This window comes from Crocodylus siamensis, chromosome 5 (assembly GCF_052110815.1).
Source record: "Crocodylus siamensis isolate JL-2025a chromosome 5, ASM5211081v1, whole genome shotgun sequence".
Classification (NCBI taxonomy): domain Eukaryota; kingdom Metazoa; phylum Chordata; order Crocodylia; family Crocodylidae; genus Crocodylus; species Crocodylus siamensis.
This window is the reverse complement of record NC_143399.1, coordinates 10,222,139-10,250,117: the sequence shown is the minus strand read 5'-3', so window position 1 is coordinate 10,250,117 and position 27,979 is coordinate 10,222,139. Positions and strand designations below refer to the sequence as shown.

General features: G+C 45.5%; 1 protein-coding gene across 1 annotated transcript in view; it reads left to right on the top strand.

The window, feature by feature from the left end:
• GLIS1 (GLIS family zinc finger 1) overlaps positions 1–27,979 on the top strand; it is a 298,478-nt gene that overhangs the window by 217,653 nt on the left and 52,846 nt on the right. Inside the window, exon 5 of the mRNA XM_090048455.1 lies at positions 24,959–25,120. Coding sequence (XP_089904581.1) covers positions 24,959–25,120 — 162 coding nt within the window. The remainder of the gene's footprint in view (positions 1–24,958; positions 25,121–27,979) is intronic.

Genomic DNA, 27,979 nt, shown 5'->3' with positions numbered 1-27,979 from the left:
TTCTTTGCTTCTACGTTTGTCGGACTGTGATAGAACAGGAAAAATGGACAGAGCAACCTCTCTGGATGATTTACCTGTACATGGGACATTTTCTACAGAGCAATGCACATGCATTCAGTTGCACCTGGAAAGTGAGGATGCTTTGGTTCTTCTTTCCTTTTTTTTCTGGGAAAGAAGAATGGGGCATAGTTTTTCCAAAGATTGCTAGTAGTGGATGGGAAACGTCCTCCTAAATTTACAAAGGTTTGTTTTCTTTTTCAAACAACTGATTGTGGTCATATAATTTACCACTAAATCAAAGCAAGCTAAGCCCTATAACTCATCTCCTGAAAAGCAAAACAAAGTAGTACTCTTGCTTTTCTCAAAAACATTTTATTCAACAATGAAGTGACCAAAAAATACCAAAAAAATTAAAGAGCAAATCTATTGGGCTCTGATGATTGAAAGAGACCCGTTGTGGTTTAATCAAAGCTAAGGGCCTAGTTCTGTAGCAAAGTATCACTGGCAGGAGAAATATCATTGAAGTTAATGGCAGTGCATGATTAGAGATTGCAGAACGGGGCACAAATTTTGTGTAGAAGCCGACTCCCAGAAGAATCTGAAACGATCCCAGAGAACTGGAATGAACAAATCCTTAGAAGCTGAAGAGGGAGATGTGGAAGTAACATTTATCTGTAGACTGACTCCAAAGCACCACGGCCAATGACCTATCTGTGCACTGCCTTTCCATACTGGTGTACAAAGAGCATGACTGTGTGCGTATCTTTGCTTTTTTGCAGCATGCGTTTCCTAAAGATCCCCAAGTGCGCTATGAATTGAGCCTCAGAACAGCCTGGAGAGGGGTGAAGTTGTCCCCATTCTGCAGAGAGATATTAAGGCTTAAATGTTTAAAGGTTCAGTTTGCACACAGAGCATTGTACACACCCCGACTGGTTTCTCTGTCTTGCAGCTGCACTTGGAATAGTCCAGCCCCTGCACACCTGGGCACGGTTCTGCATCCCTAGAACTCCTTAGGGTTCACACATGTCTGTAATTCTGCATACAGAGGTGTGAGAGTATTTGAACCATGTGTGCAGGAGCAAGGCTCTGCACATCTAATTTACGTTTTGTAGTGAAGGGCTGAGCTACTTTAAAGGAAATGCAGAAGCAGGTGGTCAGGCTGGCATGTTCCCAAATACAGCATAAAGGAGACTTACCATGCCGTAAGGAGCCTGTTTTCATGGTACATGGCTTGAATGCTGATTGTGTGTTTGTTCATATTATACTGGTATTTCAGTCATTGGGAAGGCTGTATAAATACATGAAGTATTAACTTCTAAGGGTCCATTTAGACATCTGGCTCACATGCAGATGTTGGAACATCTGGCTCACATGCAGGGGGGGATACAGACACTGCTTGCAGTTCTTCCCTGCTCTCGTGCGTGTGCAAAGTTGCACTCAGGAAAAGTGCAGTTTGGGTAAAGGCGGCTCTTCTGCTGCACCTGGGGCTATAGTAGATACACAGTGTGATTTTTTTCCAGGGCTGTGCAGCTTGTCCAGTCACTTACCCAAGTGCTGTGGGCTGAATGGAACTGAGGAGTATTTCTCACTTCCTTTGCAATGTGCAGGGGTAAATAATGACATAAAGGGCCAAGTATAGATATTCAAAAAACCCAAGGCTGAATTTCATACATTTCATAGACATTAGGGCTGGAAGGGGACCCTGGAGGATCATCGAGTCCAGCCCCATGCCCCAGGGGCAGGAAGTCAGCAGGGATCATAGGATCCCAGCAAGACAAGCATCCAAATATGTCTTGAAGGCGTTCAAAGTGGGTGCCTGAAGCACCTCCAGCAGCAGTCTATTCCAAAACTTGGGGAATTGATTCAATCTTTGCAGGTTAGTTTAAGCGACATAGATTGAACTGATCAGCAAGTGAACAGGCATTCACTTTTGATTCCAGAAATGCAGCCACGTACCTGCAGTGGCTCAGGCCAGAAGCAGGGGGGTGCTAGAGCACGCCTCCCTGCTCGGCTCGAGCAAACAGCTTGGGCTAAGGCTAGCCCGCCTACCCTGCGAGGGGGGCATTTTGGAGAAGGTGCAAAGCATCCCGGGATGCTGGGGAACTATAAGTTAACTAGAATTTGGAGAGGACCTGGGACAGAAGTTCAATAAATCAATTTAACCTAAATCAGCTAAGTCTGATACTACGTCCATTCAGGCTTATTTTAAACTGTTTTCGGCCATTCTGAAAGCGGTTTACGTGCATCAAACTTCTGTTGTGCTACAGATGTGAACCGGTTTCCGATCACTTATACCAGTTTATGTGTAATTTCTGTCCCTAGCCAAGATGCAAGGCAGCAGAGAATCTGGTTTATAGACTCATTAGATAAAGGATCCTTTGACTTTAGGAAGAGCTAAACTTCCTAAAGCACAGGAGGGAGAGTCCCCTGAGTCTCTGTAGAATGCAGATGGGGCAAGAAAGTGGCAACACATTCACCCCAAAGAAATCCAAGCTAGGAGCGTTGTATCACTGGAGGGAAGTGCAGCCCCATGCTGCCTTTGTCAACTTAAAAGCCAGTTCACAAAATCCTGCATAGAGGCTGTGCAAACCTACAGCTCCCAGGCAGAGCACAGCCAGTCCTCGCAGGCACAGGCTGAACCATCCTTCAGGACAACGCTGCCAGCTCCTCAGGGTGCCTGGATTCTCTTTTCATGCTGTCAGGGACAGGGGGAGGCTAAGACTGAAACTTATTAGGGCAGTGATTCTCAATCAATATGGAAATTTAGTAATGCAGTGATTCTCAACCAGCCTGCCGTGGACAAGTACAGGCATCCAGCCTGGGAGCATGGATTATTTCTGACCCAGGTTCCCAGTGATTTACATAGAGCTGGACATTAGAGACACCAATGGTTACACAGTGTGTCAAGACCCATCTTTGATTTTGGCTGCTGAAACCTACCCATGGCCAACATAAGTGGCACTAGACAATATTACTGGGGGCGGGGAAGGGGCTGGACAGTGCGGAGCGCACCTGCCTGACCCCCCTCCCCCCCCCCCCCCCGCAGGGCTTTTCCTGGGCCCGTGTGCACTGGAGCAGTGCCTGCAGTGGCAGAGGAGCGCGTGGCGGTGGCACTGGAGCCCCTGTCACTGGCCCAGTTTGTGGGAGCTAAGCCTCATTAGCCCCAGCCTTCTGCTGCCTCTGAAGGCCGAGATGTGAGTTAGTTTCCAAGTAAGAAGGCTGTCTCCTGCAAGAGACAGGAATTTAAGAGGAGAAACCTATTTTAAGATTTGAGAGGATAAACTGATCATTTAAAAGGGTAAACCTATTTGGGAGAAAATTTCTTGCCAGATGTCCTCCTTCTGCTCTCCTGCTGTGCACGAGGGTCACCGTTGCTTTTGTTAGTGAGGGGTTTTATGCTAGAGAGAGAGGGGGGGCATGTCTACACAAGGCACTACAGCGCCGTAGCTCACTGCTGGTGACGTAGCGGCGGCAGGCACTGACTGTGATGCCGCTGCTCCTGCAGTAACAAGCTACTGCACAGTAGCTCATTGCTACTGTGCAGTAGGGTCGAAAACGACCCCTGCACTGCCGGGACTGCATAGTACCCAGGGGCGCTGCACAGTCATTTAGTACTTGCTAAAGTACTTGCTAGAGCAGGGGTGGGCAAAATGCTGCCTGGGGGCCGGATGCGGCCTGCCAGGCCATTCTATCCAGCCCATGAGGCCCCTAAAAAATTTAGAAAATTATTATTTATCTGCTGCTGGTTGCCTGTCATGTGGCCCTTGGTGGCTTGCCAAAACTCAATCAGTGGCCCTCTGCCCAAAATAATTGCCGGCCCTTTGCTACAGCATGTACTAAATGACTGCGCAGTACCAACTGCACAGTCAGGGGCACATGTAGATGTGCCCAAAGAGAAGTACTGGCCAGTCCTTTAACTACCAAGCTAAAAGATCATAGTATCATAGTGCTTGGGGTTGGAAGGGACCTAAACAGATCATCAGGGCTGACCCCCTACCCCGGGCAGGAACGGGTGCCGGGATCATATCACCCCTGCCAGATATCTGTCCAAGGCCTGTTCCAGATAGAGCAACACACATCTTCATTTTTTTCCCAGGTACCTGGATTTGTTGGGTAGGGAAGGGAAGAAAGTGAGAGATGCCTGAGTTCAGAAGGCACAAGGCAGCCATAACCAGTAATGGCTGAATCCTAGCATGGTTATCGCTTACAGTTTGGTCATCGCCGGCACTGTGTTCAACAGTGTGTGGAGCTCAAAGCAGATGGGCACAGCCTTGAAGAGCTTCCATAGTTTCATAGTTTCATAGTTTGTAGGGTCGGAAGGGACCTGAGCACATCATCGAGTCCGACCCCCTGCCATGGCAGGAAAGAGTACTGGGGTCAAATGACCCCAGCTAGATGTTCATCCAACCTCCTCTTAAACACCCCCAGGGCAGGAGCCTGCACCACTTCTCTTGGAAGCTGGTTCCAGACCCTAGCCGCCCTGACCGTGAAGTAGCGCCTCCTGATATCTAGCCTAAACCTACCCTCTGCCAGCTTGTGACCGTTATTCCTGGTCACTCCCAGTGGCGCTCGGGGAAACAGTGACTTCCCCAATGCCTGCTGATCCCCCCTGACTAGTTTATAGGAGAAACACAGCTTGGAGGTTGCATCTAATGCATCTAAATGTGAGCCCAGCTGGGTACTGAACCTCTCCTGCATAGTTTCATAGAAGTTAGGATCGGAAGGGACCTATTAGACCATCGAGTCCGACCCCCTGCCCTGGGCGGGAAGGAGTGCTGGGCTCAGATGCCATTGCAGCCCAGGTTCCAGCAGGCGCTGAATTCTCCCGGAGTTCGATGGCCATGAAAGGGGCTTGAGTGCTTGCAAAATTCAGCCTGATGGGACCTGAGGATGGTTGTTGAGAGCCTTGCAGGCTGGCACTCATCCAAAATCCAGGTACCTCGGCACGTCTGATTCCAGCCAGAACTAGAAGCACAGCATCAGCGTGGGTAAGGAAGGATCTTAACTACCCCCAAAATATCCAAGCCACTGCGAGGTTTGGCTTGGGTGTGGGATGAGCACATTGTCAGCTGACTAACGTTGCCCCAAGTGGTGTGGCCCATCCCTGACCTTGACCTGCATGATCTTACCCTCTAATGACTGACTCGGCAGCTCAGTTCAAGACACGATGTTCTGCCTGGTCCTGTTTGCCGAGATAATATCTAGCAGCATCAGGGCTCCAGTGAACACGACCATAGTAGGCATAAACGACTTTAAAAAAAACACACACAAACTATCATAGCCATAAGTCGAGCTGCCTAGCACAACATCAGTCTCTGATTTTTATATTTAATTTTAGAAGCTGAAACTAAATGTTTTAATTTTATATTATTCTCAACATAATGCTAATTTGCTCCAGATGTCCAGTCCAAGCTGAACGCTGCAATTTTGCATACAAAGCATGTGCAGCAGTGATTTATTCCAAAGAGCTTCTATTTTACTGCATTTCATTTTCTTCTCAATGAAGTACTTAACAACATGTTTCTCTTTAAGAATCTGACTTAATCATATGGATATAATTTTTTCAATTTACGTTTTTCAGTTCTTTAGTGTGGTGGCCACAGGGTGTTTCTTAACCTAGGAAGATTAAATGCACATGTTGAAAGCTGCTTATACTTAAGTTTGGAGCACTTTCATTTCAAAGTCCTGCATGTAAGGTACAGAAGTGATTGTGGTTTCCTGCTAGGTTAGGGGATGGAGGTATAAGTCTCAGGAAAACCTTGCAGATTCCTTCTAAACGCTGGATAATCATGCATGACAATAACATAATATCATTGCTTTTAGAAATGTGGTCTGTGGAAAATGTTTAAGACTTCTTTTTTTTTATTGAGGTTCAGGAAGAAAAATAGATTAATTTTCTCGTCATTTCTGGGCTACAATTCAACATTTCAGTTTAAAACCTATTTCCGTTGAGTTCCGTGTCCAGTGTTTCTCAAATATTGTCTTAGACAACTTCTTTATATTTATTTCCTTCCTTATTTATTTTCACATTGTCTGAGAGGGGTGAGATGTTTCTACGTGAGACCTTCACCATTTGAGCTCACCCCGTCCAGCCCTTCCTGTATGGAGTCTGTTCCTGCTGAAGTATGTGGAGAATGTCATCTGGCAGTGTTCTCCCGAGCTGCGTCATACGTGCAACGCCATTCATAATAGGGAGTCCGCATGGACGGACAGGACTGATCAGACCCTGAGAAGTAGAGTCCAAGAGAGATTTCCATGCTCCCTTGTTCTTTCTTTTCAGGGCTCTGCCTGATTATTAGCTCCCAGTAGTACGTTGCACTGATCCTTTTGCAGTATTTCAATATACTGGTATGTCTTAGACACACTACATTCGTTTTCCAAGAAATCAAAAGCTGCCTTTTCTCCCTTTTTATAACTATTTCACCTCTCTGTTCTTTCAGGCTTTTAGCCAGCACCTATGAAACCACGGGGTCTAAACTTCCTAGGGACACTTAATTTGCAGGTCCAGCAGTCCCACCCGAATAATTCTGCTACTTGTCTGTGCTGACTTTTACTCAGTATTGGGGGTTTTTTTGTTGTTTTTTTAACTATAGCTTTTTACATTTTCAAAAAGCCTCCCGGGCATTTTACATTTGTATCTGTTTATTACACTGAATTGTTGACACAGCTGGTAGGGAGCAGAGTACTGTGGTTTCACACGATACAATTTCAGACAATATGTGTCGCACATATTTTTTTATACATACCGTTTGAAACCGTATGATTCATCAATACATTTTATTGTTCCCCCGTCCGTGTGGGATACAATCTATTTCCAATTAGTGTAGCGACTTGCTAAACTCCCTGTAAACAACAGTCTGTGGGAAAACATTCAACACTGCTCTGCAAGAACATCGCTGTTGTAGCGTTCATCCCGAAGGATCCCGCAGCGCGACGGGGAACTTAGAGATCACTCACCACTGACAGGCAGCCACCTCTGACGCAGCTGCTCTTTGCAGGAGTTTTTAGAAGATGCCTTCATCACTTGTATTTGCAAAGACATTTCGATGTGCCCACACCGAAACATTGCTGGAGCCCTGGGGTTTAATATTCTGCTCCTTGTAAAAAAAAATGACCGAGGAATATCAGTGGAATCTAAACTTCGTGTCATCGTTGAAAGACGGCCCTGCGGAGACCAGACGGGGCCCTTGGTTTGTTTGAGCACAGCACCACTTAACCTCCAGCGGCTCTTGCTGCGACTTTCACTTCACCTTTTATTTTCCTTGAAGATCTTCTCTGCGCACTGAACTGGGCGGGAGCAAGGACCATATGCTTATGTGAGCTAAGGAGAACAAAGGCCCAAGTAGAGAAGCTAAGATTATTAAGAGTGAAATGAGGACAGTGTCCTGTCCACAGAAAGTGCCTCTGTCCACAGAAGGGTAAAGCCCCTCTTCTGTGGCATCTATTACTCCCCTTTTTCCAGCCCCGGGTGGTTTGGATTCTAGGGCTGTGAGGCCAGAAGGGGCAGCGGGTGCCAGAGGCAGCTGGATTTCTCCACATTGTCCTCCATAACCAGATGGGAGAACAGTGCCGTAGCAATGATGTTTGGCACCCGAGGCAAAACCCACAGAGACAGCCTGCCCTTTCCCCATGCATAGATCCGGGGGGGGGCACATGCCCCCCCATGCTTGCCCAGGAGTGCATGCAGCAGTGGGTGCCATCCTTCCCCCATACCCCCCCCAAACAAGCTGCTCATGGCTCCATCCCGCGTCCTGCCTCAGCTGAACAGCGCCCCTTCATTTCGGCACCTGGGGTGGTCGCCCCACTTGCCCCTTGCCCCCCCTGCTACGGCACTGCAGGAGAAACCAGCATGACCTGAGTTTATTATAACACATCACACTACGTTCCCTGCAGAATCCAACTGGCCACTGGGCAGCCATAATGGGGGCAGGTGCCACAATAGGTGTTAAGGGCATTTGAACCAATTCCCTCCCGATAACCAGGTTAAGTGTTGGGGGGAGGTAGAGCACCATCTTCTTGTTCAGACATTCAGACTAAGAGGAAGCTGCATGAGGAGAACCTGCCCCCTTAGATGTTACGTTATTCCCATGTCCAGAAGATACTTAATAAATGAAACTCTGGGCCAGGCTTACGTCGTGAGTTAGCCATTCAGTTGCTGCCCGCTGCTCCATGCAGGGCTTCATCTGACATTTGAAGGCTCGTGTGGACACCAAAAACATGGCCGACTGTTTAAGGGGAAGCGGTGGATATTATCCCTGTTTTAGAAATCACAGAGCCAGAACAGCGTGCTCTTATTTGCAGCTCAAAATTAATCAGAACAGCGTATGGCAAAGACGGTGCCTTTTAGAAAAGGGAGCCGAGGCAGGAATGTCAAGTCACGGGTTGCGTGTAGAAGGGAGCCGTTGAACCGTGCCCTGCCAAATGTGAGCGCGCAGGTCCATAAAAGACCACTGTAGGCAGGTAGAGAGTCATTTTATTGCTGAAGCTTATTTTCCAAGTGGGAATTATTGATGATGAATTCAGGAACTGGCAGAACTGACAGGAGGCAAAAATAAGAGAGCAGGCCTCGTCTAAGTCCTGCTGCGTACTTCTGCCCGTCCATCACAGGCCTGACCACTACCGCCCTTCCTGTCCCGCCACTGGCCCCTCTGAGGGCAGCAGTTATTGACTGGATCCAATACGCGTGGTACGATACCTCAGAGCCAAAAGTTTGAACTTCTTTTGGCCAATATGGGATTTGAATATGGGCTTCCCAAAGTGAAAGAATAGTCTGTTAGCCCAAATGCCAGTATGATTTGCAGCCAGTTCTTGCTGTATTTGAAGAGACCGAGGAAATGATGTGGTGTGACAGGGTGTAAGGTAGGACATACGATGATTGCCAAGGACTAATAAAGGGTAATTTCCAGAAATCAGCCCTGGGTGATGACAATCTGACCCAGATTGCTTAAAAGAAATGAGTGAGTTTTAGAAGGGATATGAAACGTATGCTTGAAATGAGGCAAGCCGTTTCTTCCACGTTTGCCTACTGCTGAGTTTCGTGCACCTTCCTTTGCGGCACCAGATGCGGAGCATCCTGGGAACGGGCAAGACTTGACCCGGCGCACCAATTCTGATGGGAAATTCCTGAGATGACCCCATTGCTTATAGGAAAACTGACAGCCTGTGCAGAAGGCAGACGAGCCTGTAGGCAGCCCTTTCCATCCGAGTTCATGTGAATAAAAGCAGGAATGGAAAAAGAGGGAGAGAACTGTGTTGGATGCCTCCCTAAAAAATGTTTATTACAAAATAAATTTGAATTATTTAAGTAAAAGCTGAGCCTGGGGTCCAGCGCCAAATCATCGTAACTCAATACATTTTATTCAGCCTAAAACTGTGTTTGTTTAAAGCCTCTCCATAACTAGTGTCAGTTCTTGGCAAACATTTTACACTTTTTTTTATCCCCCCTTTTCTCATGCCTCTGAGGCCCCTAACACGTGTTCACTTAAAGGCAGGATGGGCTCTGATCCCTGATCCCAAAAGTCACATGTCCTGCTATGCCACACATACCTGGCAGGAGGTGTGATGGTTGGGATCAGGGATCAGATCCCCATTGCCCCTGTTACTTCCCAGTGCAAGGGGAGTTTGGGATTATGATCCCACGTCGCCTCTGCTCCAGCAAGTTGAAAGCCAGGTGCCCGCAGGTCCAGGGTTAATAATCAGCTGATTTTTGGCTCTGGGCCCAGGACTACCCTGGGGTCCCAAACCAGTCCTGGTGCAGTCCAGGGTCAGAGCTGACAATTGGCTGATTATAGATATAATGTAGAATATTTTTATTGCTGGTTTGTCATTTTATGGTGCCTTACACTGGGTCTACATGTGGCACCCTGGCCCTTTATACCACAATAAACACATTCAGTGCAGCAGAAATGTAACTGGTAGAGGGGCCCTGAATCAGATTTTAACCTGGAAAAGGCAATTTCGCCAGAGTCCCCTGTTCCTGTAAAGGAGAGGTGCCCCGGCTCCCTGCAAAAGGGGTCAAGGCTACCCCATGCTGCAAGAGCGCACTCAGTGCATTACGTGGACAGCTCCCAGGAGCGAGTGTATAATTTTTAATAATGGGGATAAAAACTTGAAATAAACCTTGGTGACATCTTTAAAATATAAATGCCTTTCTTGTTTCTTTTATTCCTCCTCCCCCCTCTTTTGTTTTTGTCTTTTCATCTCTCTTCCCTTCAATTCCATTAAGCTTCATTGTATAATAATGTATTGCAGCAGACTTTTTTCAGTTATGTTTTTGATTTTTTCCTGCTTGTTACTATAAAACTCCAGATGGTTTGAGACTTCATGGTTCTCTGGATATTTTTTCCTTTATTTTAATCTTCTTTTGTAACATGCCACACATGTGGTATTTTGGCCTTTTAAGATGCTATGCTATGCTAATCAGCCATGGGTTCCCCCCTCTCCCCCTTTTTTGTTACTGTTTTTTCTTCTGTATATTATCTTCTCTTGAAAAGTCCCTTATTTTGAGGCTTAATAGGCCATGCCCATAGTGTTTGATTTTTGGCTTCTCTTCTGCTATGGTGTATACTTTTATCAGGAAAAGTACTAGTGCCTTTTAAGGCACAGTCTTGCTGGCTCTTACTTCTGCAAGTAAATTATTTGATGAATTGAGGCTATTCAAAGAAGCAAAGCCATTCCTGTGCACAGGTACAGTACTTGCAGAACTTGGGGCCTTAAAGATGGGAAGCAGGATCTGTTCATTTCTTTGTGTTTGGCTAAAATGCTGCACCAGAAGAAAAGACTTCAGGGGCACCATTAAATAACAGAATTTAAGGACAGTTTCAATCAAGATAGAAGCAAAGACATTGCGTGTTAGATGCAAACTTGAATGTAAATCCTTTACTATATTTCTTTAAGATTAGTTAAAGCAGTGACTTGCTTATATAGATGAACAGACTTTTGAAGTTCACTTATTAACTATATTATACTTTTTTTTGTTTAAAGGAAAAATCTAAAGCAGCTGGAGAACAACATTTCAACTTTTTTTTGTTCTTTTAAACTTATAATTGTTGAAATAGCTTGAGGGGGTTTTAATTGATTCTGTTCAATCATATTTTCTTCCCCAGAATGAACAGATCTGTCTTTAAAACCCGGAACATAAAACCTTGGATTCTATGTTTTCCTTTAATTGCAGAGAGCTTGCAAGCTTTTTTTCAAAAATCCAGAATATATAATAGCTTCCCAATGCACAAAGCTGCCATGTAGCTCTTAAGAATTGTTTTTTTTGTTTGATCATGGCATGGCTATTTGAATTCTGCATTCTGCTTTTTTTAAAACTTGCTCCATGTTGGGGGTTTTTTTGGTCTGAAAACCATAATACTGAGTCTAATCCAACTGTTATGAGGTTTCAGAAAGTTGTCTGGCATCCAAGTGATATACTCAGCCAGATCTTTTGGCAGAGCTTGTGACTGTCGTGCAAGGGGCACCACGCCATCCACAAGCTGGTTATATCATCTTCATGTTTCACCAAGTAACATGCAGGTGCTTTTTTTTTTTGGACAAATATGTATCCCACTGCATGCACAGGGAAGCATTTCTAACAAGGGTTTCAGAAATAGCAGCGCTGCTGTGGAAATCAGGGGATGCTTCAATTTTGCTCCAGCTAATTAGTATTTTGCAGGAGAATGTTTGGCAAACAATGAAGAAGCCAGTAGGGATTCATGACGCTATCTGTACAAGAAAAAATAAGCCTATAAATAGTTCCACGTGCCAAATGACATTCCCTCCACACCCTCCGCCTGCTAGAGCCAACAAGACTAAGTAAACACAATTTTTAAAATGAGACTTTTAAATTGTTATTAGTTTGGAAGCCTCCAAATATGCTCCATATAGGAACAGATAAAAGTGCAGTGATTGTCCTGACAAGGTTGGAGGCTAAAGTGGGCACGGCCCCACAAATGAGGGTTATGAATAGCTGAGACCTGGGAGAGCAAAGAAAGGAATGGCAGTACGATCACTGGATTCCTTAGCCAGGCCAGGACAGCTGGAGTCAGGTAAAATCCTGTCTGATTCTACAAGAAAGGTGTGTGTCACCTGGAATCATCTTTGCCCTTATCTTGCTTATTCTTTTAGAGCACAACTCTTAGCAGCGTGTTGAAAACCCAGCTGTATGTCTGAATAGGCTGCCAGTACTCAGCTGAGTCTTCCTGCATCAGCTCTTCCACTTAATGGACCCTCAATTAGATGAAGCCCAGAAGAAATCTGAGCCCACTGTCCTTCAATTCATAGCTCCTTCTGGCCAGCTTCTGGTCGACCAACAGATTTACCGATTCGGCGGGATGTAAAAAGAAACGATGCAAAAGTGCATCCTCTTTCTCCCCAGCAGGTGGAAGTAAATTGTTTGGGTAGGTTATCAGATTTGCTCTACTTAGTAGTAATACATGGTGGGTACGTCTACACATGTGCTTTAATGCGCAGTCGCCTATTTTTCTGCGCCTTAAAGCGTCGTGTGAAAAACCATGCAATGACACTAACGCGCAGTACAATAGGCGACTGCGCATTAAGCATCACTAAAGAAGCGTGAGCTTTTGGTGCTGCACATTAGGCCAGCGCATTTCTGTAGTACCTGACACTGGAAGTACTACATTTAATGAGCGTTAGGAAAAGCGCATGAATGCACATGTAGACACATCCGGCACCTTCCTTTGAAGTCGGTGAGGATGTTTAGCATAAAAAGAGATGCACTGAAGAAATGAAATCATATTTGCCTCCAAAAGGAGGAGTCATTCTTCTTTCCCCGGGGAGTGAGTTTCACTGCCAAAGCCTGGCTTCTGGGGAAGTTTTATTGTCTGTGCTGAAGAAACCCCAGCTGATTGCGTATCAGTATTGTAGTTCTGGTGTTACACAGCTGTTAAGAAAGGTTCTGGGCTCTCTTGGGTAAGCAGCCCCTTAGCTAGAAGGGATGGGTTGCAAAGTGAGCACTGACTATCAGGATGCTGACCTTGATTTGGACTTGGTATTTAGTGGAGAGAACAGGGCTCTGGGTTGATGTCTCTAGGTGACCCGTATTGCTTCACAGATGTGTTGCTGAATTTTGCAGCCAGTGGAAGCTACTCATGCAAGTAAAGTGTTCACCTCCCTAAGCACTGCTAAATCAGACCCTTCATCTGGCTGGCCATGACTTAAAATGACTATGTTGTTATGTGTCCCTTGGGTTAATCCTTCGCGCCCAGAACTCGCAGGGATGACAGAGCCTGTCGGGAACGTAGACCAAGGGGCTTGTAACATTTGCAAAGCAGCCGTACAGGGGACAAAAACCAAATTATCCTTTAACCGTGGACCCTTCAGGACCTTTAACTGTGGCCCTTTCAGACCTTTCAGTGTATTACCGGTATTCTTTTCCATTCTCACGTGTCAAATCTGCCTAACTGTGCAGTAAAACAAGATACGGCAGCCTCTACTATATGTAATGTCAATTGAGTGGCTGTAATTACTCCCGAACTAGCCAGCATTGAAGATCATGTTGCACCTGTCCACACCACCGTGTTTTTCTAGTCTTAGTTTTTAATTCAGAGAGCATCTTCAAAATGAGGTGAAAAGGAAGCTTGCGTTTCCTTCTCAGAACCGGTCTTACCTTTTCTTCTCCTGTGCACCAACAGGTTTGTACTATAACTGCTGGCAAAAACCCCAGTGCTTTTTTATAGCATCATTTTTACACGTAATAAAATGAGAACAAGTCATTCTTTTCAAGGCACAAATGAAATATCCTGTGAAGGCTTCACTTCTCAAGTGTAAATTGTTTAGCGCTTCACTGAAAAGCAAACATTGGCAGGCCTTTTGCCTGTTACAGATATCTTCCATCATTATGCTGCAATAAAGAAAAAAAAAAGCCTTCTGCCAACTTGAAGCTCTTAACTAAGTGTGAACCGGACTTCTTCAGACAGTAATTTTCAAGCAGCATCTTGGGGTGCCTTGCAGTCCTTTCAAGGGTGCCCCAGGGTGCTACGCAACCTCAGCATTGTTAGGTGGGCCAGCATCATTCACAAGACAAACCCCGAGATTTCAAGTAGGAATCCATAGTGTTAAATACACGCTGACCTGGAGTCGTCTTTCAGAGTTGTTTGTAGCAGAAAAACTGCTCCTCTTGTTTTTCCGCAGTTGAAAAACAAGTGAAAAACCAAGAGCCAGCATTTTCGGAGTGTGCCTCGAGTCTACAAGAGACGCCTCAAGTCTAGAAAGCTTGAAAACTACTGTCCTAAGGCATGTTTGGGTTATACATTGGTCTCTAGATAGCTAGATATAGATATACAGAGAGAGAGCGCTCTCTCTATATAGATATCTCTAGGTATATGAGTAGTGCTAGTGAATCTAGTGTGAGAGTCAATATTAAGAGGATCGTGTCTTTGCTTTGTGGCTAACGTACAGGATTTAACATGATTTTGTGATCAAGACCTGGCGAACGTGCGAGTTCAGTGGGACTGCTCACGTGCACAAAGTTCCTGCCATGCGTAACTGTTTGCAGCCCCAGGGCCTAATATTTTTTTCCTGAAATTTCACTAGCATTAGGCTCAAAGTGTTGCTAGGTATGGGGGTTTTTTTTTTTAAGCCTTTATGAAAATGTTTTCCCTCTTGTCTGGATGGACACTCAGACTCGAAGGCTATTTTTTCCATAACATTTCTTTTCAATAAATATTCATAATGTCTCGATACTTTATAATCAAATGGGAAGAAAGAACATTTTATGACGTTCAGAAGGACCTTAGGTATTTTGACCAGACATAAGATTTCCTATTGATAGTATTAAATGCTTTGGAATGAAATGGTTTTGCTTTTCCATCTGTAGGCTGTCTGAGATGTCAGCAGCCAATATGACCTGCTCTTTTCCTTTTAGTTCTATAAATAAAAGGCAGCTTGTTTAACTGATTTTGCAGTAGAGAGCAGAGGTGTATATTAATGAGCTTTTTCTAATGGCACACTGGACCTATTTAGCACTACAACTGTGAAGGCTTCTCTTTTTCAGTCATAACTCATTTCCGATGAAAATGTCAGTTATTGCTCCACCTTATGATCTGAGCTCTTTGGTTTATAGTTTGTTTCTTCTGATCTGTCCCACTGACAGATATTCTAGACGTGGCTGTGATTAAATATGCTTATGAAAACGGGGAAAATTTGATAATATTAAACCCTCCTGGGAATGCTCTGTTATTTCTGCATGGCAGCATTTTCAGGTGCATTTCAGATGTAATATATGGAAGCAAAGGAAAACATTTGAAGCAATTACCATTATTACATTAAATTGTTTTTGTAAGACAAATTGTGATATGCTTCGAACCCTGCGAGAGAATTTCCTATTTCCATAAATATGCGTTTTCAATTGATGACACTGCAGCAAGAGTGTAGCGTGAAATAAAGTCTCTTTATGCAGGCTGGAGAACAAGCCTGATGACAGTTAGCAGCTCAAGGTATTTGTTGTTCAGGTTTGCTGCTAGTTATAAAACCAGTTTTATTTATTGAAATCCCAGGATATTTTGGGGGTCTCTGTTCCTCTGTTTATATGGGATAGTGGCTTCTGAAATCCAGATTTTTGCTCGTGTGCACCAGATGGAAGTAGCACTTGAGGTTTAATTGTTATTTTTATTGATAAACCTGTTAAGAACCTAGGTAGCTTTTACAGGAGCAAAGGATTATGAAGTAGTTGCTGCAGTTATCTCAGGCAACAGACGTCAAGAAAAATGTACGAGGTAGCGGGATTAAGTAATGACAGATTGATACCAGATGTCTGCAAGATCCAGTGCGGAGCCTTCTCAGTTGATCCAGTGTAACCCTGAAGCACTTGGGAAAGTATGCCTTCGCTCTCTATAGTCGGAGCCTTTGCTCAGTCACGACTGACGGCACACAGCAGCATGTCTTTGGGATGACAAAGGTCCCCCCGCCACGATCAACGCAAGAGTGTGCAAAGTGTAGCCATAAAACGGCATTGGGAGCGTTGGCTGGTGGCAGGAACGGGTTGAGGATCACCTTGCATTAGTATCGGCTGGTCAAACCGCAGCATGGGGGTGCTGCCCTGGACAGCAACGTGGGAATCCTGAACCGTGCAGGCGAGGCACCCCGACTTCAGGGAAATCAGGACCCACGCTTGGGATCAAAGGGGAAAACTGTGGGGAAGGAGACTAGAGAGGCCAGGGGCAATATTATGACCATCTGTATTATGATCTAAAACGCTTTTGAATATCTCATTTCAAGTTTTGCTCACTTTTATACGCAGCTTCCATTGAGGGTAGGGAGAGTTGTGTAGGGAAGATCAAAGTGTCGCCAGAATGCAAAGGAGTATGGAAGAACCTTTAAGAGACGGATGCTGTCGTACAGGATGATCCCAGTGAAATCTGGGGATGCTCAATGTATTGCAAAATGCTTTACAGGGTACGCAGGGCAGACAGAGAGAGCTCTGCAAAGAGCCAGGTGCAGACGCTCTGCCCCGCAGCAGGGAAGAGCTGACAGAGCCAGAGCGGAGGTGAGGCTGCAGAGGCATGGCATGATCCTTCCTCTCCGTGCTCGTGTGAGATTTCTGATTGACTCTGCTGGAAATGGGACCTGGGCGCGTCAAGCCGCAGAGCTGAGCTTTTACAGAGCTTCAAAGATTAGAGAGGCCTTCGGGGCTGAGTTTGCCATTACTGTGTGGCTCAGGAGTCACGTCATTTTGTAGAACCGGAGAGGAGAAGTGAGGTAGTGAGATGTGAACGGAGGCAGGGAAAGGTCTGACGGGGAGTTGAATGGGGTACAACGCCACAGCTAGAGGGGCATAGAAAGGGGGAGTGGGGTCGAACACTGTGCTGTTAGGAGGCTGGCCCGGCTTGGTAATAAGGGCTGCAGTGCAGGGACTGAAGACATCAGCTTGCATTGGCTAATGCTGCCTTTGCCCAAGTTGTTCTGGCTTTGCTGCATTTGCTAAGGCTGCTTTATTTTTCACCGGCTTCAGCATATTTGTTGGCCAGGAAGGAACTCGCAAAGTGTGTAGGTCTCAGGTTGCTCATTTCTGAAGTTGTTTTCCGTCTTCTTGGAGACTTGTATTTGTTTGGTGGCCTTTCCTCTGGAGTCCTGGGTTCCTCCAGGGACTCCCCCCACCTTTCCGGGGCGGACGAGGAACAAATGTTTCAAGGGGTTGGTCCCCGACCAGATAACATTTCCATCAGAAGCCTTTTGTTTGCAGCTGGTTCCAAGGAGCTTTTGCAGTGGCTGTTGGGGAGAAAGGTGGCAGTTTTGATATCTGTAAATAGTCGGATGAATATCTGTGTGCAGACAGAGCCAGCACCTGCCTTGCACCCTACGTTATGAAAGGCAGCAGCCTTAGAGACCCTTTAATGTATGAGTGACTGGGCAAGGTTGACGACATCCAGTTTGCCGAGAGCAGCGGGAACGTCGGAGCTGCCCTGCGTGTGGTTTGCAGCATGCAGAGCTGGTGAGCATCCGAAGACAGAGCGTGGCCCACCCCGCAACGCGGTGCTCTGGGGAGGCAGATCATGTTGCCCATGGTACTGGCGATCAGCCCTCCTTGTTCTGGGTACGGTTTGATGACAGATTCTCCATCAGTAGCCAAAATTGTCATTTTAAGAAACTGAGAGGCCACTGGTATGTACGGCCAATTCTGAAAAAGACACAGTACAGGTTTTCTCATGAAATTTCTGGGGCTCCTGGCTCTGGAGGCAGTAGTTTGACACCACTGTGGGACTTAAGCTAATGGACAGCTAGCTCCTTTTTGGAGGAAGCTCTCAGCTTTTGCATACTGGTCCCTAGGTCAGACTGGAATTAACGTTTTGGTGGAAATGTCAGCTCTTCTACTGTCCCAGCTAGGGGCCAAGAGTCAGACTCATGGCTGGTCACTACTGAGCGAGAGTTATGTTTTCAAGGGTTAGGGGATAGAGAAATAGGAGCAGGATGTGGAGAAGCTTGAGAGAGTGCAGAGGAGAGCCACGCGCATGAGCCGAGGACAAGAGAGCAGGCCAGGCCTTATGACGAGAGGCGGAGAGCCATGGGACTCGTCAGCCTGGAAAAGCGCAGGCTCAGGGGTGATCTGGGGGCTGCCTATAAATGTATGGGGGGGGGTACATCAGGATCTGGGCAAACGCCTGTTCACCAGAGCGCCCCAAGGGAAGACGAGGTCAAATGCTCACAAACTCCTCCAAGACCGTTTTAGGCTGGACATCAGGAAAAACTTCTTTACTGTCCAAGCCCCCAAGGCCTGGAATAGGCTGCCCCCAGAGGTGGCGCAAGCACCTACTCTGGAAACTTTTAAGAAACACTTGGCTGCTTACCTTGCTGGGATCCTTTGACCCGCGCTGACTTCCTGCCCCTGGGGCGGGGGGCTGGACTCGACGATCTTCCAAGGTCCTTTCCAGCCCGAATGTCTATGAAGTCTATGAAACTCTATGAAATCACAGGGCCTAATTGAGAGCTGGCATCCGCAGCCCCACCTCCCTTGGCTTCGCAGAGTTGCTTTTTCCTCCAGCCATGAATTTTCCCTCTAATATTTTACCCAGGCTTCATTAAACTGTCATGTACTTTTTTCTGTATTTGCTTTCCTGTCATTGCTGATTACCAAGATACTTGTGTGTAAATAGAAGCTTTCTGTCCCTCATGTAATTTAGTCTGTTCCTCTTGCCCAATTTCTTGGGTAATGCTGCAATCCTCTGTGGTACAGAATTGCGGGGTCACAAGCCCCACAAACAACAGTGAGTTAGCAAGTGTCTTTAACACGTGCCAGGTTTTCCATTAGAAATGCACAGAAGGGTGTCTTCTCCATCTCCAGCTCCAGGCTGCATGTCGGCAGTGTGATGCTAGACCAGCTCTTTCACAAACCAGGCTACGTCTTACTGCTTCCAGTGGGCATGGCTGGGACAGAGTGCCCTCGAACCGGAGACCGTTTGGGCCACCGCTCCTCTCAGCCGTGTTGGCCTGAACTAGCAGGGGAGGGGGCTGTGTATCCCGTTACCAGCGCCCTGCATCAACCACTTTCCTGAGCTGGACCAGTGTTTTCTTCCTTTGGTGCCCCGTGTTACATAGGTGAGGATGTTCTAGGGCAGAAGTGACCAGCCCCCGAAGGGCCAGCAGTTCAGTGCAACGTTTCATTTCATCATTTTGCATCTGACATATTATTTAAATTAGACCTACAGATGCTGGAGAGCTGCCTTGCCGAAGAGCTCCTAGGACCGGGCTCACGATGCATAAATTGACCTGCTGCAGGGACCCCAAACTGTCCTTCCTGGTGGGGCGCCCTCCTGGCTACGCTGTCCTTCTGCTGGGCCTTGGACTGCTTATATGTTTTTGCATGACAGTCATCACTAAAATGGATAAACAGCATTGGGAGCCCAAATAACCTCAGGGCTTCCTCCCAGAGTAGTACCCACCGTGCAGGGCCAAGGTAACACTTCCCCTTAACTGCTGTACTTCCGGCTCTCCAACTAGGGTGGCCATCATAGAGGACAGTCCAGTTGTCCTCTGTCCTCTATTGCTACAAAACCAGACGCCTTTATGTCCTCTATTTTTCTCTTGAAAATAGAGGACATAAAGGGTGTTTTTGGGTTTCGTATCCATAGAGGACAGAGTAGCAGAAAACCAGAACATCCTCTATGATGGCCAACTATCTCCAACTCCTGTGCTCTTGGCTGCTAAGTAGCCTTTCTCCACCAGTGTGTCCTCAGCCCTGCCCTGCTCTGCTGAGGCTGATGATCAGAGCCCTGTCCTGGGAAGCTGGAGATGTGGGTATAAACTTCCTCCAGGCCTAAAGGCCAAATTTCCCACTTGACTAAATGAGAGCCCTAACCACTAGGTTCTTGGGCTAAAGATGGGTGAACTCTGCTTCTCAGTCAGGTAGGCGCCTCCCCTCTCTGTGCCAGGTGCAAGAGGTTAGGTGTGCATCTTCCTAGGATGGAGTAGGATCAGGCTCTGGGGGGACCGGTTTGAGGAGGGGAAGCTTGGTGCCTCAATGATGGGATAGCAGAAGCTCAGTCTTGAGGGAGGCACCTAAATTTGAGGCAAGCAGCAAGCAAAGGTGAAGGTGCCTCAGAGGCGAGGCAGGAGTTTGGCCTTAAGTCTTTAAGTGGCACTTTGAAAGCACACCTAATTTTTCAAAAGCCTGCATAGAGCTGAGTTACAGGTGAACTGACTTGCATTTTATTAAAAATAAACTGTTTGAGATCCCAAAAGTCTGAGGAGCCAATTTTCCGTCTGTGCAGAGAGCATGGAAAATGTACCACGCGGTGGGAAGCAAGCTGGGATGTGCGTGTGCTTCACAGTCGCACTGACCTGGTTGCCACCACTCACCAGGAAGGCTGTGCAGCGACTGTTTCCCTGCTGTCAAAGTCCTCCCGGGCCAGCATCTCTACACCGAGATGTCTCATTTTTCAGACTAAATCATTGTGTGTTCAGTTTTTTGAAGGGAAGTGAATATTTCCTTCCAAGAGCCAATGCTTTTCTTGAGGAGAAAAATGTAATCTTTTTGTTTACCAGTTCTATTTTCAGTGAAAATAAAATCGGAGCAGGAGATTTTCTGCCATTCTCAGCAAAGAACAGGAGAGCAATGCATAATCATTTATGGGGGAGGGGGACTTCAAGGTTTGGACAACTAGGTGCATTAGTACGTGCATTCAGTTGAGATTACATGGGGGGACGTATTTGAAGGGCCTGATTCTGTGTGATGGTGAGTGTCTTTAACTTTCACGAGCACATCACAGGATCATCCTCGGAGTGGTAGTTCAGGTAGCTGCTAGGTGGAAAGGTACACAGTAAACTAGTAGGAACAGTTTTTTTGGCAGGCATGCCACAAATTAGCCCCACACTCTCCATGACTGCCACTCCAATCCTCTTCCTCTGCCGGATCTGCCGCTCTGCTTTCTGCTCCCTTCCCTGTTGGCTACTGTGCTGCCTTCCTGCTTCCTCCCCGATCTACCACGTGCCACGCACAGAGGCTGCCCAGGCACTTGTGGCACGTGTGCCACAGGTTGCCTACCCCTGCAGTAAATGCAGAGTGCATAATATTTGAAAGTAAGGTTACAGTGCGATCCCAGGTGACTGTCAAATCTGATCCAAAGTCTAACATATCCGTGGCAGTCCCATAGAAAGTCGTGGAGATACCACTCATAGGTCAAAGGAGCATGGGGCCAGTTCTTCAGCTGGGGGTAAATCAGCTCAATTCAAGTTTATGCAAGTAGATGAATTTACGCCCCCCTGAGAATCTGTCCCAGAAACCTGGCCACACCAGATCAGACCCTCAGCATTTATGGTTTTATTTACTACAAAAAGGGGAGTTCTCTTCTGGGAGGGTTTTGTTGGGCTTTTTTTGATGTGTAAAATAGGGACCAGGCAAAACATCTGGAAATATGAAATGAAACAGGCTTTTAAGAAAACAGCTGCAGTCTTGTCTTGTAATAAAACAAACAGAAGGATTATTTCAGAAGTCTGATTATATAGTTGTAAGAGAGCAAGGGGGGAAGTAGCAAGAACGCGTGGCGACAACGACACACTTGGTTGGTCAGAACGCCGCGCTTCTCAACCGGGGTGCCGTGAGATCATGTCAAGGGTGACACGGGGTTAAGTGTCCAAACACCTACACATGATTCACAAGATAAACCCAGAGATTTCCAACAGGAATCCATAGTGTCAAAGCCATTCTGCCCTGCTGTAGTCTTTTCGAGTTATTTGCATTGCTGTATTATTTTTTCAGTAAAAAATTAGTCAAAGCTAAGAAGTGGCATTTTCTGAGAGGTGCCTTTGGTCTAACAACATGGCTTGGGAGACCATCTGCATCATCGGCCCTGACATTTTTTTTTTTTTTTTTAACTTTGTGACAAACTGATTCATATTCGGTTTGAAACGTACTGAATTTTATTCAGCCCTGCCAATTTTTTTTTGGCAAGAAACAAGCAGATGACCAACACGGAAATTAAATAAGGCCAAGTGGTTAGCTCAACCCTTCTTGATAGGTATCGGATACCAGAAAAAAATCTGTCATCACATACCTCAAACTGCAGATTAGCGCCCATGTACAAAGCTGATAAATGAAACCATTCTAAGCACTTAGTCTTGTAGTACAGCTGGAATGGGACCAGAACATAGGCTGTGATGCCGATGTTTAATCCTTGGTGAGACTGTATGTTTCTTGTACGCTAAACCAGCTGTAACTCAGTGCCGAGAGATGAGTTGATGTTTCAAGAGAAAAAATAAAGTATATATTTAAAATCACAACTGTACCGGTTCTTGTTAGTAATATACATTTTAGAAGTTGACCTTGGAGTCCTGTAGTTTAATGTGAACTAAATCATAGACAAGTAAGGCTGGAAGGCACCCCCAGAGGGCATCTAGTCCCACCTCCTGCCTAAGGCAGGATCATCCCTATCTAAACCATATAAATCCATTGTCCAACCTATTAGTAAAACTACACAGTCAACCCGACACAACCACGAGACATAACACCCTAAACTGCCTCAGGCAAAGTAGGGGGACCATGGTGGCCAATGTCCTGCTGCTACAAGGATTGTTAAAATACAGGTAAAATTCCTTCCTGACTGCAAATATGGCAATCAGTCTGACCCTGAATGGGGGATCAGGACCCTCTAGCTGGGAACCTCTGGGTTTAAGTCCCATCAGGAATACTGGCACGCCCCAGTCTAATCCCCGGCCTTGGCTGCCCCCAACACCCAACACTTCGGAGAACAGTTAAAAAAAACAAACCCAAAACAATAAACCCTGACGCATGTAGCAGCAGGAGGGGAAAAAATTATTGGCACCATGTGGCAACCAGAAAAACCCAGAAACATGGGAAATACTCATAGCAGAGCATAGGCATAATTACTCCTAGATCATCCATGACCAAGGTTTGTCCAATCTTTTCTTAAATGCCTCCAATGATGGAGCTTCCACAACTTCCCAAAGCAGTCTGTTCCTCCACCTCCCCGTTCTATCAGTGCAGAAAATGTTCCTAATGTCCTACCTCAACATCAAGTCATTGGTCCACATCCTGGTCTATGGACTAAGAGAGAAAAGGAAAAAAAAAAGTCTCATTTTGGTGGCATCCCTGGCAGGTACAGGGTCTTTTTCTGAAAGGGATCAACCAGTGCCCTTTCCATGAATCTAGTGAGCTGTAGATCACTTCCTATGTGCTGTCAACCAAATCTGTGGTCATTGCCTCTGTATTGGAATTGAGTGTCTTCAGCAACTTCCTAGAAGGGATTCAGTACCATGTAAGAAAAAACCTTTAGTTAAGATCTTCCCCTATTCTACAGTCACACTATTTTTCTCTCTCCAATTTTTTTTGCTAAAGAAGTCAGTTTAATATTAATCCCTACTGTGTGTCTATAAAATCTGTTGTAGGTCTGTTTGTCTGTTTATTTATGGATACTGAATATTTTTATTCACCAGATGAAACTAATGTTTGGACTGATAACTTTCATGATCATTTTTCCAAGGCTGATATATGCATATTCATGAGCAGTATCAGTTTTACATCTGAAATTTCTAGCTCCAGCTCTTAATACTGATTGTCCACATCTGGGGTGGCTTATGACCTCCATAATTTGTTATAAATGCTATGCAGCCCTGTAAATTACTGTATACATTTGCTCAATGAAACCAGCATGATGAAAGCCAGAACTGCTTAGGAAATGTCTGTAGAAATATTGGGAATTGAGCAGAACATTTGGGGTACCGGATACTGCAGGAAAATTGCAGAACAGGAGTTAATTTTTATCGATACTGAAGTGAATCAAGTTGTCTTCTAATTGCCTTTTTCAAACTATGCAATGAGCTGGGATACGTCTCTGAAACTTCTACATTACACTTTGATTCCTTCTTTTCTCTGTGGCTAGGGGCAGAAGTTACACATAAACCAGTTTAAGACATCAGAAACATTTAAACCTGTAACAGAACAGAAGTTCAGTGCACATAAACCAGTTTCAAAATGACTGAAACTGGTTTAAGAAAGCCCTGCTTGAATGTAATACCAGACCTAACTGATTTGGGTCAAACCGGTTTATGAAACTTCTGTCCCAGACCCCTTCCTGTTTCAAGTTAAATCACAGTCTCCCAGCATGCTTTACAGCCCTGGGCTGGGCTGTCTGTTCCAGAAGACAAGGGTTGGGGGGTAGGCAGGGACTTCCCCCACAGGCAAAACCCAGCTGGGGTCTGGAACCAGGAAGGGGGGTTAAATCCACCTTCCCCACAGTACACAGCTGTCCTACCTTGCTAAATTTACTGAAACTTACTGCTGGCTGTGACTGTGGACTACAAATCCCAGAGACACCTGGAAGCAGGAAGTGGAAGTGATGAGTAACCCTGCAGAGTCCTGCTGCTGTGATTCTGGACTGCAAATCCCAGAGACCTTGGGGGGCATCAGGAAGAGGATGTGAATGTAGAGCCCATGCTGGCTACATGCCAGAGAGGTGTGCTGTAGCAACCCCCAGCTTCTGGCCTGACCCACTGCAGGCATGTGGCTGCACTTCCTGAATCAAAAGAAAATGTATGTCTATTTGTTGCTCAGTTTAATCTCTGCAGTTTAGACTAACCTGCAAAAACTGAATCGATTCAGCTTTGGGCTTTTTGACTGTCTGTACTTAGCCTGTCTGTGACAGCCGGTTGTTACAGGCCACAGAGGTTTTTCTGCCCATTCATGCTATCAGAACTATTGAAGGAAACACTTCAGAAATTTAACAGTTCTTCTTTCTTCAAAGTTCCTAATTGAAACTGTCTCTTTAGGGTTCTGCACGTGTGAGATCTTTATAACTAAATATTGTATTGTCTAGACTCCAATATGCCTCTAGAGATAGACCAAATTAACTGTACAAAATGCTGTTTCCACCTGTAAACTTTAGCAGCTGTTTGAATTGTGGTTGATTTACAGCGTGTCCAGCTTAGATTTTACACTCTACTTGTTGTAGCTGCATGTGATCTATTTATCAATGCTTTACAGCATTTTTGTATTGTTTTATTGCAGTTTGAAGGGTGCAACAAGGCATTTTCTAGGCTTGAAAACCTTAAGATTCACCTACGGAGTCATACTGGGGAGAAACCCTACCTGTGTCAGCATCCTGGCTGCCAGAAAGCTTTCAGTAACTCCAGTGATCGAGCAAAGCACCAGCGAACGCACCTGGACACTGTAAGCATTCTGTTATCTCATCCTGTGGCTTGCACTGTGGTTTCAAAGTGTTTGTACAAGTTCTGTATTGAAACCAGCACATGGCATCTCCCATTTAATGAAGATGTTGCAGTCTTAGCTAGGAGAAGTAAAGTGAGGGGTACTTTGATTTTTTTCGTGGCATGCATATTTGGAAACCAAGGAGGAGATTTGCTTTCACCAACAGCTTGATTTTGCTGCCTTTCCTCCAACCATGGAGTATCTCCCTCTGCAAATGCTTCTGTTGGTGCTGCTTAAGAAGAGGAAATCCCTGTGGAGAAAGGTGCTCCTCCTTGTGAACTAGGATAGCAAAGTCAAGGCTTGAATAATTGTCACCACAATAAATTAGATTGGCTTTTCACTTCTTATCAAATCTCACCTTGATAAAGTTTGGTCTAGATGACCAGAGGGATATGACAAATGCCTCAAATGGACAATAAATTTAACATGGATATGGACACTCTTTTGTAACCAAAACATGGTAAGAGCCTCTCAACTGTAACTGTGAGATACCTAAACAGTGCTATGAAGCATCTGCACTCAACATGAAAATTAAGTTCTCCTCTTTTATTCACCTGGCAGGCCTCGCTTCTGAGACTCTGCTCTCCCAATTATTTGCACAGAATAAGGGCCTCATCTAATGTCCAGTGATGCTACAGAGAGTCTTTGAACTCTTACAGCTACAGGCTTTGGATCCAGCCCTTGGAGCACATGGCAGGAGAGCAAAATGTCAGAGTTGAGATCTGTGGTGTGGTTCCTAGAAGCTGATTTTTGCCTAAGGGTATCTGGAATGGTTTAGTGCATGGGAAGAGACACAAACTGTGCCTCTGTCCTTGATAAGCCCAGAAAAGCCATGTTATCTGGCTGCACTTTAGAGGATATCTGAATTTCTGATGTATCATCCTTGCTTCATGGTTCCTTCTTTCAAAAAAACCCAACCATTCTAAAATATTTAATTTATGTCAAGGATGTCTTAACCTCCAATATGATTAAATCACCCATTTTATGACAAAGGGAAGCAAACCGACAACCTCATCGACCAATTAAGTCCCCAGCCCAGAGCTTAGAAAGAATAACACTAAGAGTTGCTCCTTTGTCTTTTTCAAAGAGACAAATATACAGTTTCACGTTCATCCAAGTGTTTACGGGGCAGAACTTTGGAGTTTAATTGATATTTACTTTTTGAGCAGCTACAAGTTTCAGGCAATGCAGCAGTAAGGAATGTGCAATGTACAGTACGCCTGGCAAAAACAAGCAAGTGAGAGAAGCGGGGCAGTCACATTTTCCAAACCAAAGCACACTTACAATAACAATGTTTTATTTATTTGAAAGTCACCCTGAGATATTTGAATTTGTAATTAGTTCTAAAATGTGTCTCTTTTGAAACTGAATCTACTGTACTGGATGCACATTTGTAAAGTTTGGCAACCTCAGGTCAGTGCACACACACACACACGCACGCACGCACACATGGATGTGTGTGTGTGTACTGGCTTGAGGTCGTCAAACATTACAGATGTGCACCCAGTACAGGATATTCATTTTCAAAAGACACACACACACGACTTGTAAGTGCAATGTCATTTCGTAGCAGCACGGTTGTAAAACGATAGTCGGTTGAATAGCTTAACCCAAAGTTCTTGTGTCTACTCGTCTGTATGCTATTGCAAAACACTCTCTTAACTTTCTATTCTCTTTTCTTCTCCTTTTCTGTTTCTTTAATATCTGAACTGATCATAAATCAGCAAAAAGGTACAGTAATCATTTTTGACTAACTTTCCAAAGCGCTGAACAATGTCACTGTGACTTTGCTGATGTGGATGCATTGAAGTGGTTGCTACAGTTGGCCATTGTGTGGGGACGCGGATTCATTTGCCTGTTAGATTAAGGAGCTGTAGTTTTTGCTTCGCGTGTTGTCTGTTTAAGAGTGAGAATGTGAAAAATGTAATAGAGGGCTGCATGATGGTGCTACTGTCAAAACTGCATGTAATATTAGCTGAAAGGAGAGCGTAAACCTCAGAGCAAATAGCCTAAATCTTCTAAGGATAGGCAGCTTTCTGATCTAGTTTCCCCATCATTAATAATGTGTTCCCATGATTAGGCAACTCCTCTGCCAGTTGTTCTACAAAGAATTTTGTTCAAGGTTTCCATAGTCTTTCCTCAGGTGTCGGTTCTCTCGGTGTCCCAGGCGCTTGCAATAAAACTATTTCCCTGTGTACGTTGCTGGGTAGGTTCTGTGTTAGCCTGGAGTTGGTGAATGGGTCTATTATTCCTTTGGAAATTTCCTGCTGGTAGATGGAACAGGACTACTTATTCTCTGGAGGCACCTACAAAGAAAAAGGGGTTTATATGGACTGCTTATTTGTTTTTGAGTACATTTGGGATTGATTTTAAGACACTGAATATAGGACAATCCATCATTTGCCTTCTCCTAAAAGGGAATCTGTAAACAGTGTCAGCGAGCTGCCAAGTGGGCTGATTTGATGAACTAGCTGAAAGGACCAGGTCATGTTGTAAGGGTTATTTATCTCCATGGCAAAAGCCAAGCTAGGAGAGTTACCTGTGCTGGAGACGGGAGAGAGTATCCTTGCTCCTCCGGCGCCGGTGGAACTCATTTTACTTGCACCAAGGTGGAGCTTGTTCAAATCAAGCGCAGGGCTGCACGTGAGCACGGTTCAGCAGCTCTAGACATAGGGCTGCTGGGGGCCTCGGCCTTTTCTGCTGCAGGGTGGGCCACTGAATCCTGCCTCCAGCACCCCTCTGTGAGCACAGCCCCGCCTTTGTATTTCTGCCCTGCTACCAGCTCTAGTCTCACTACCCTCCACGACATCCAGCCTTGTC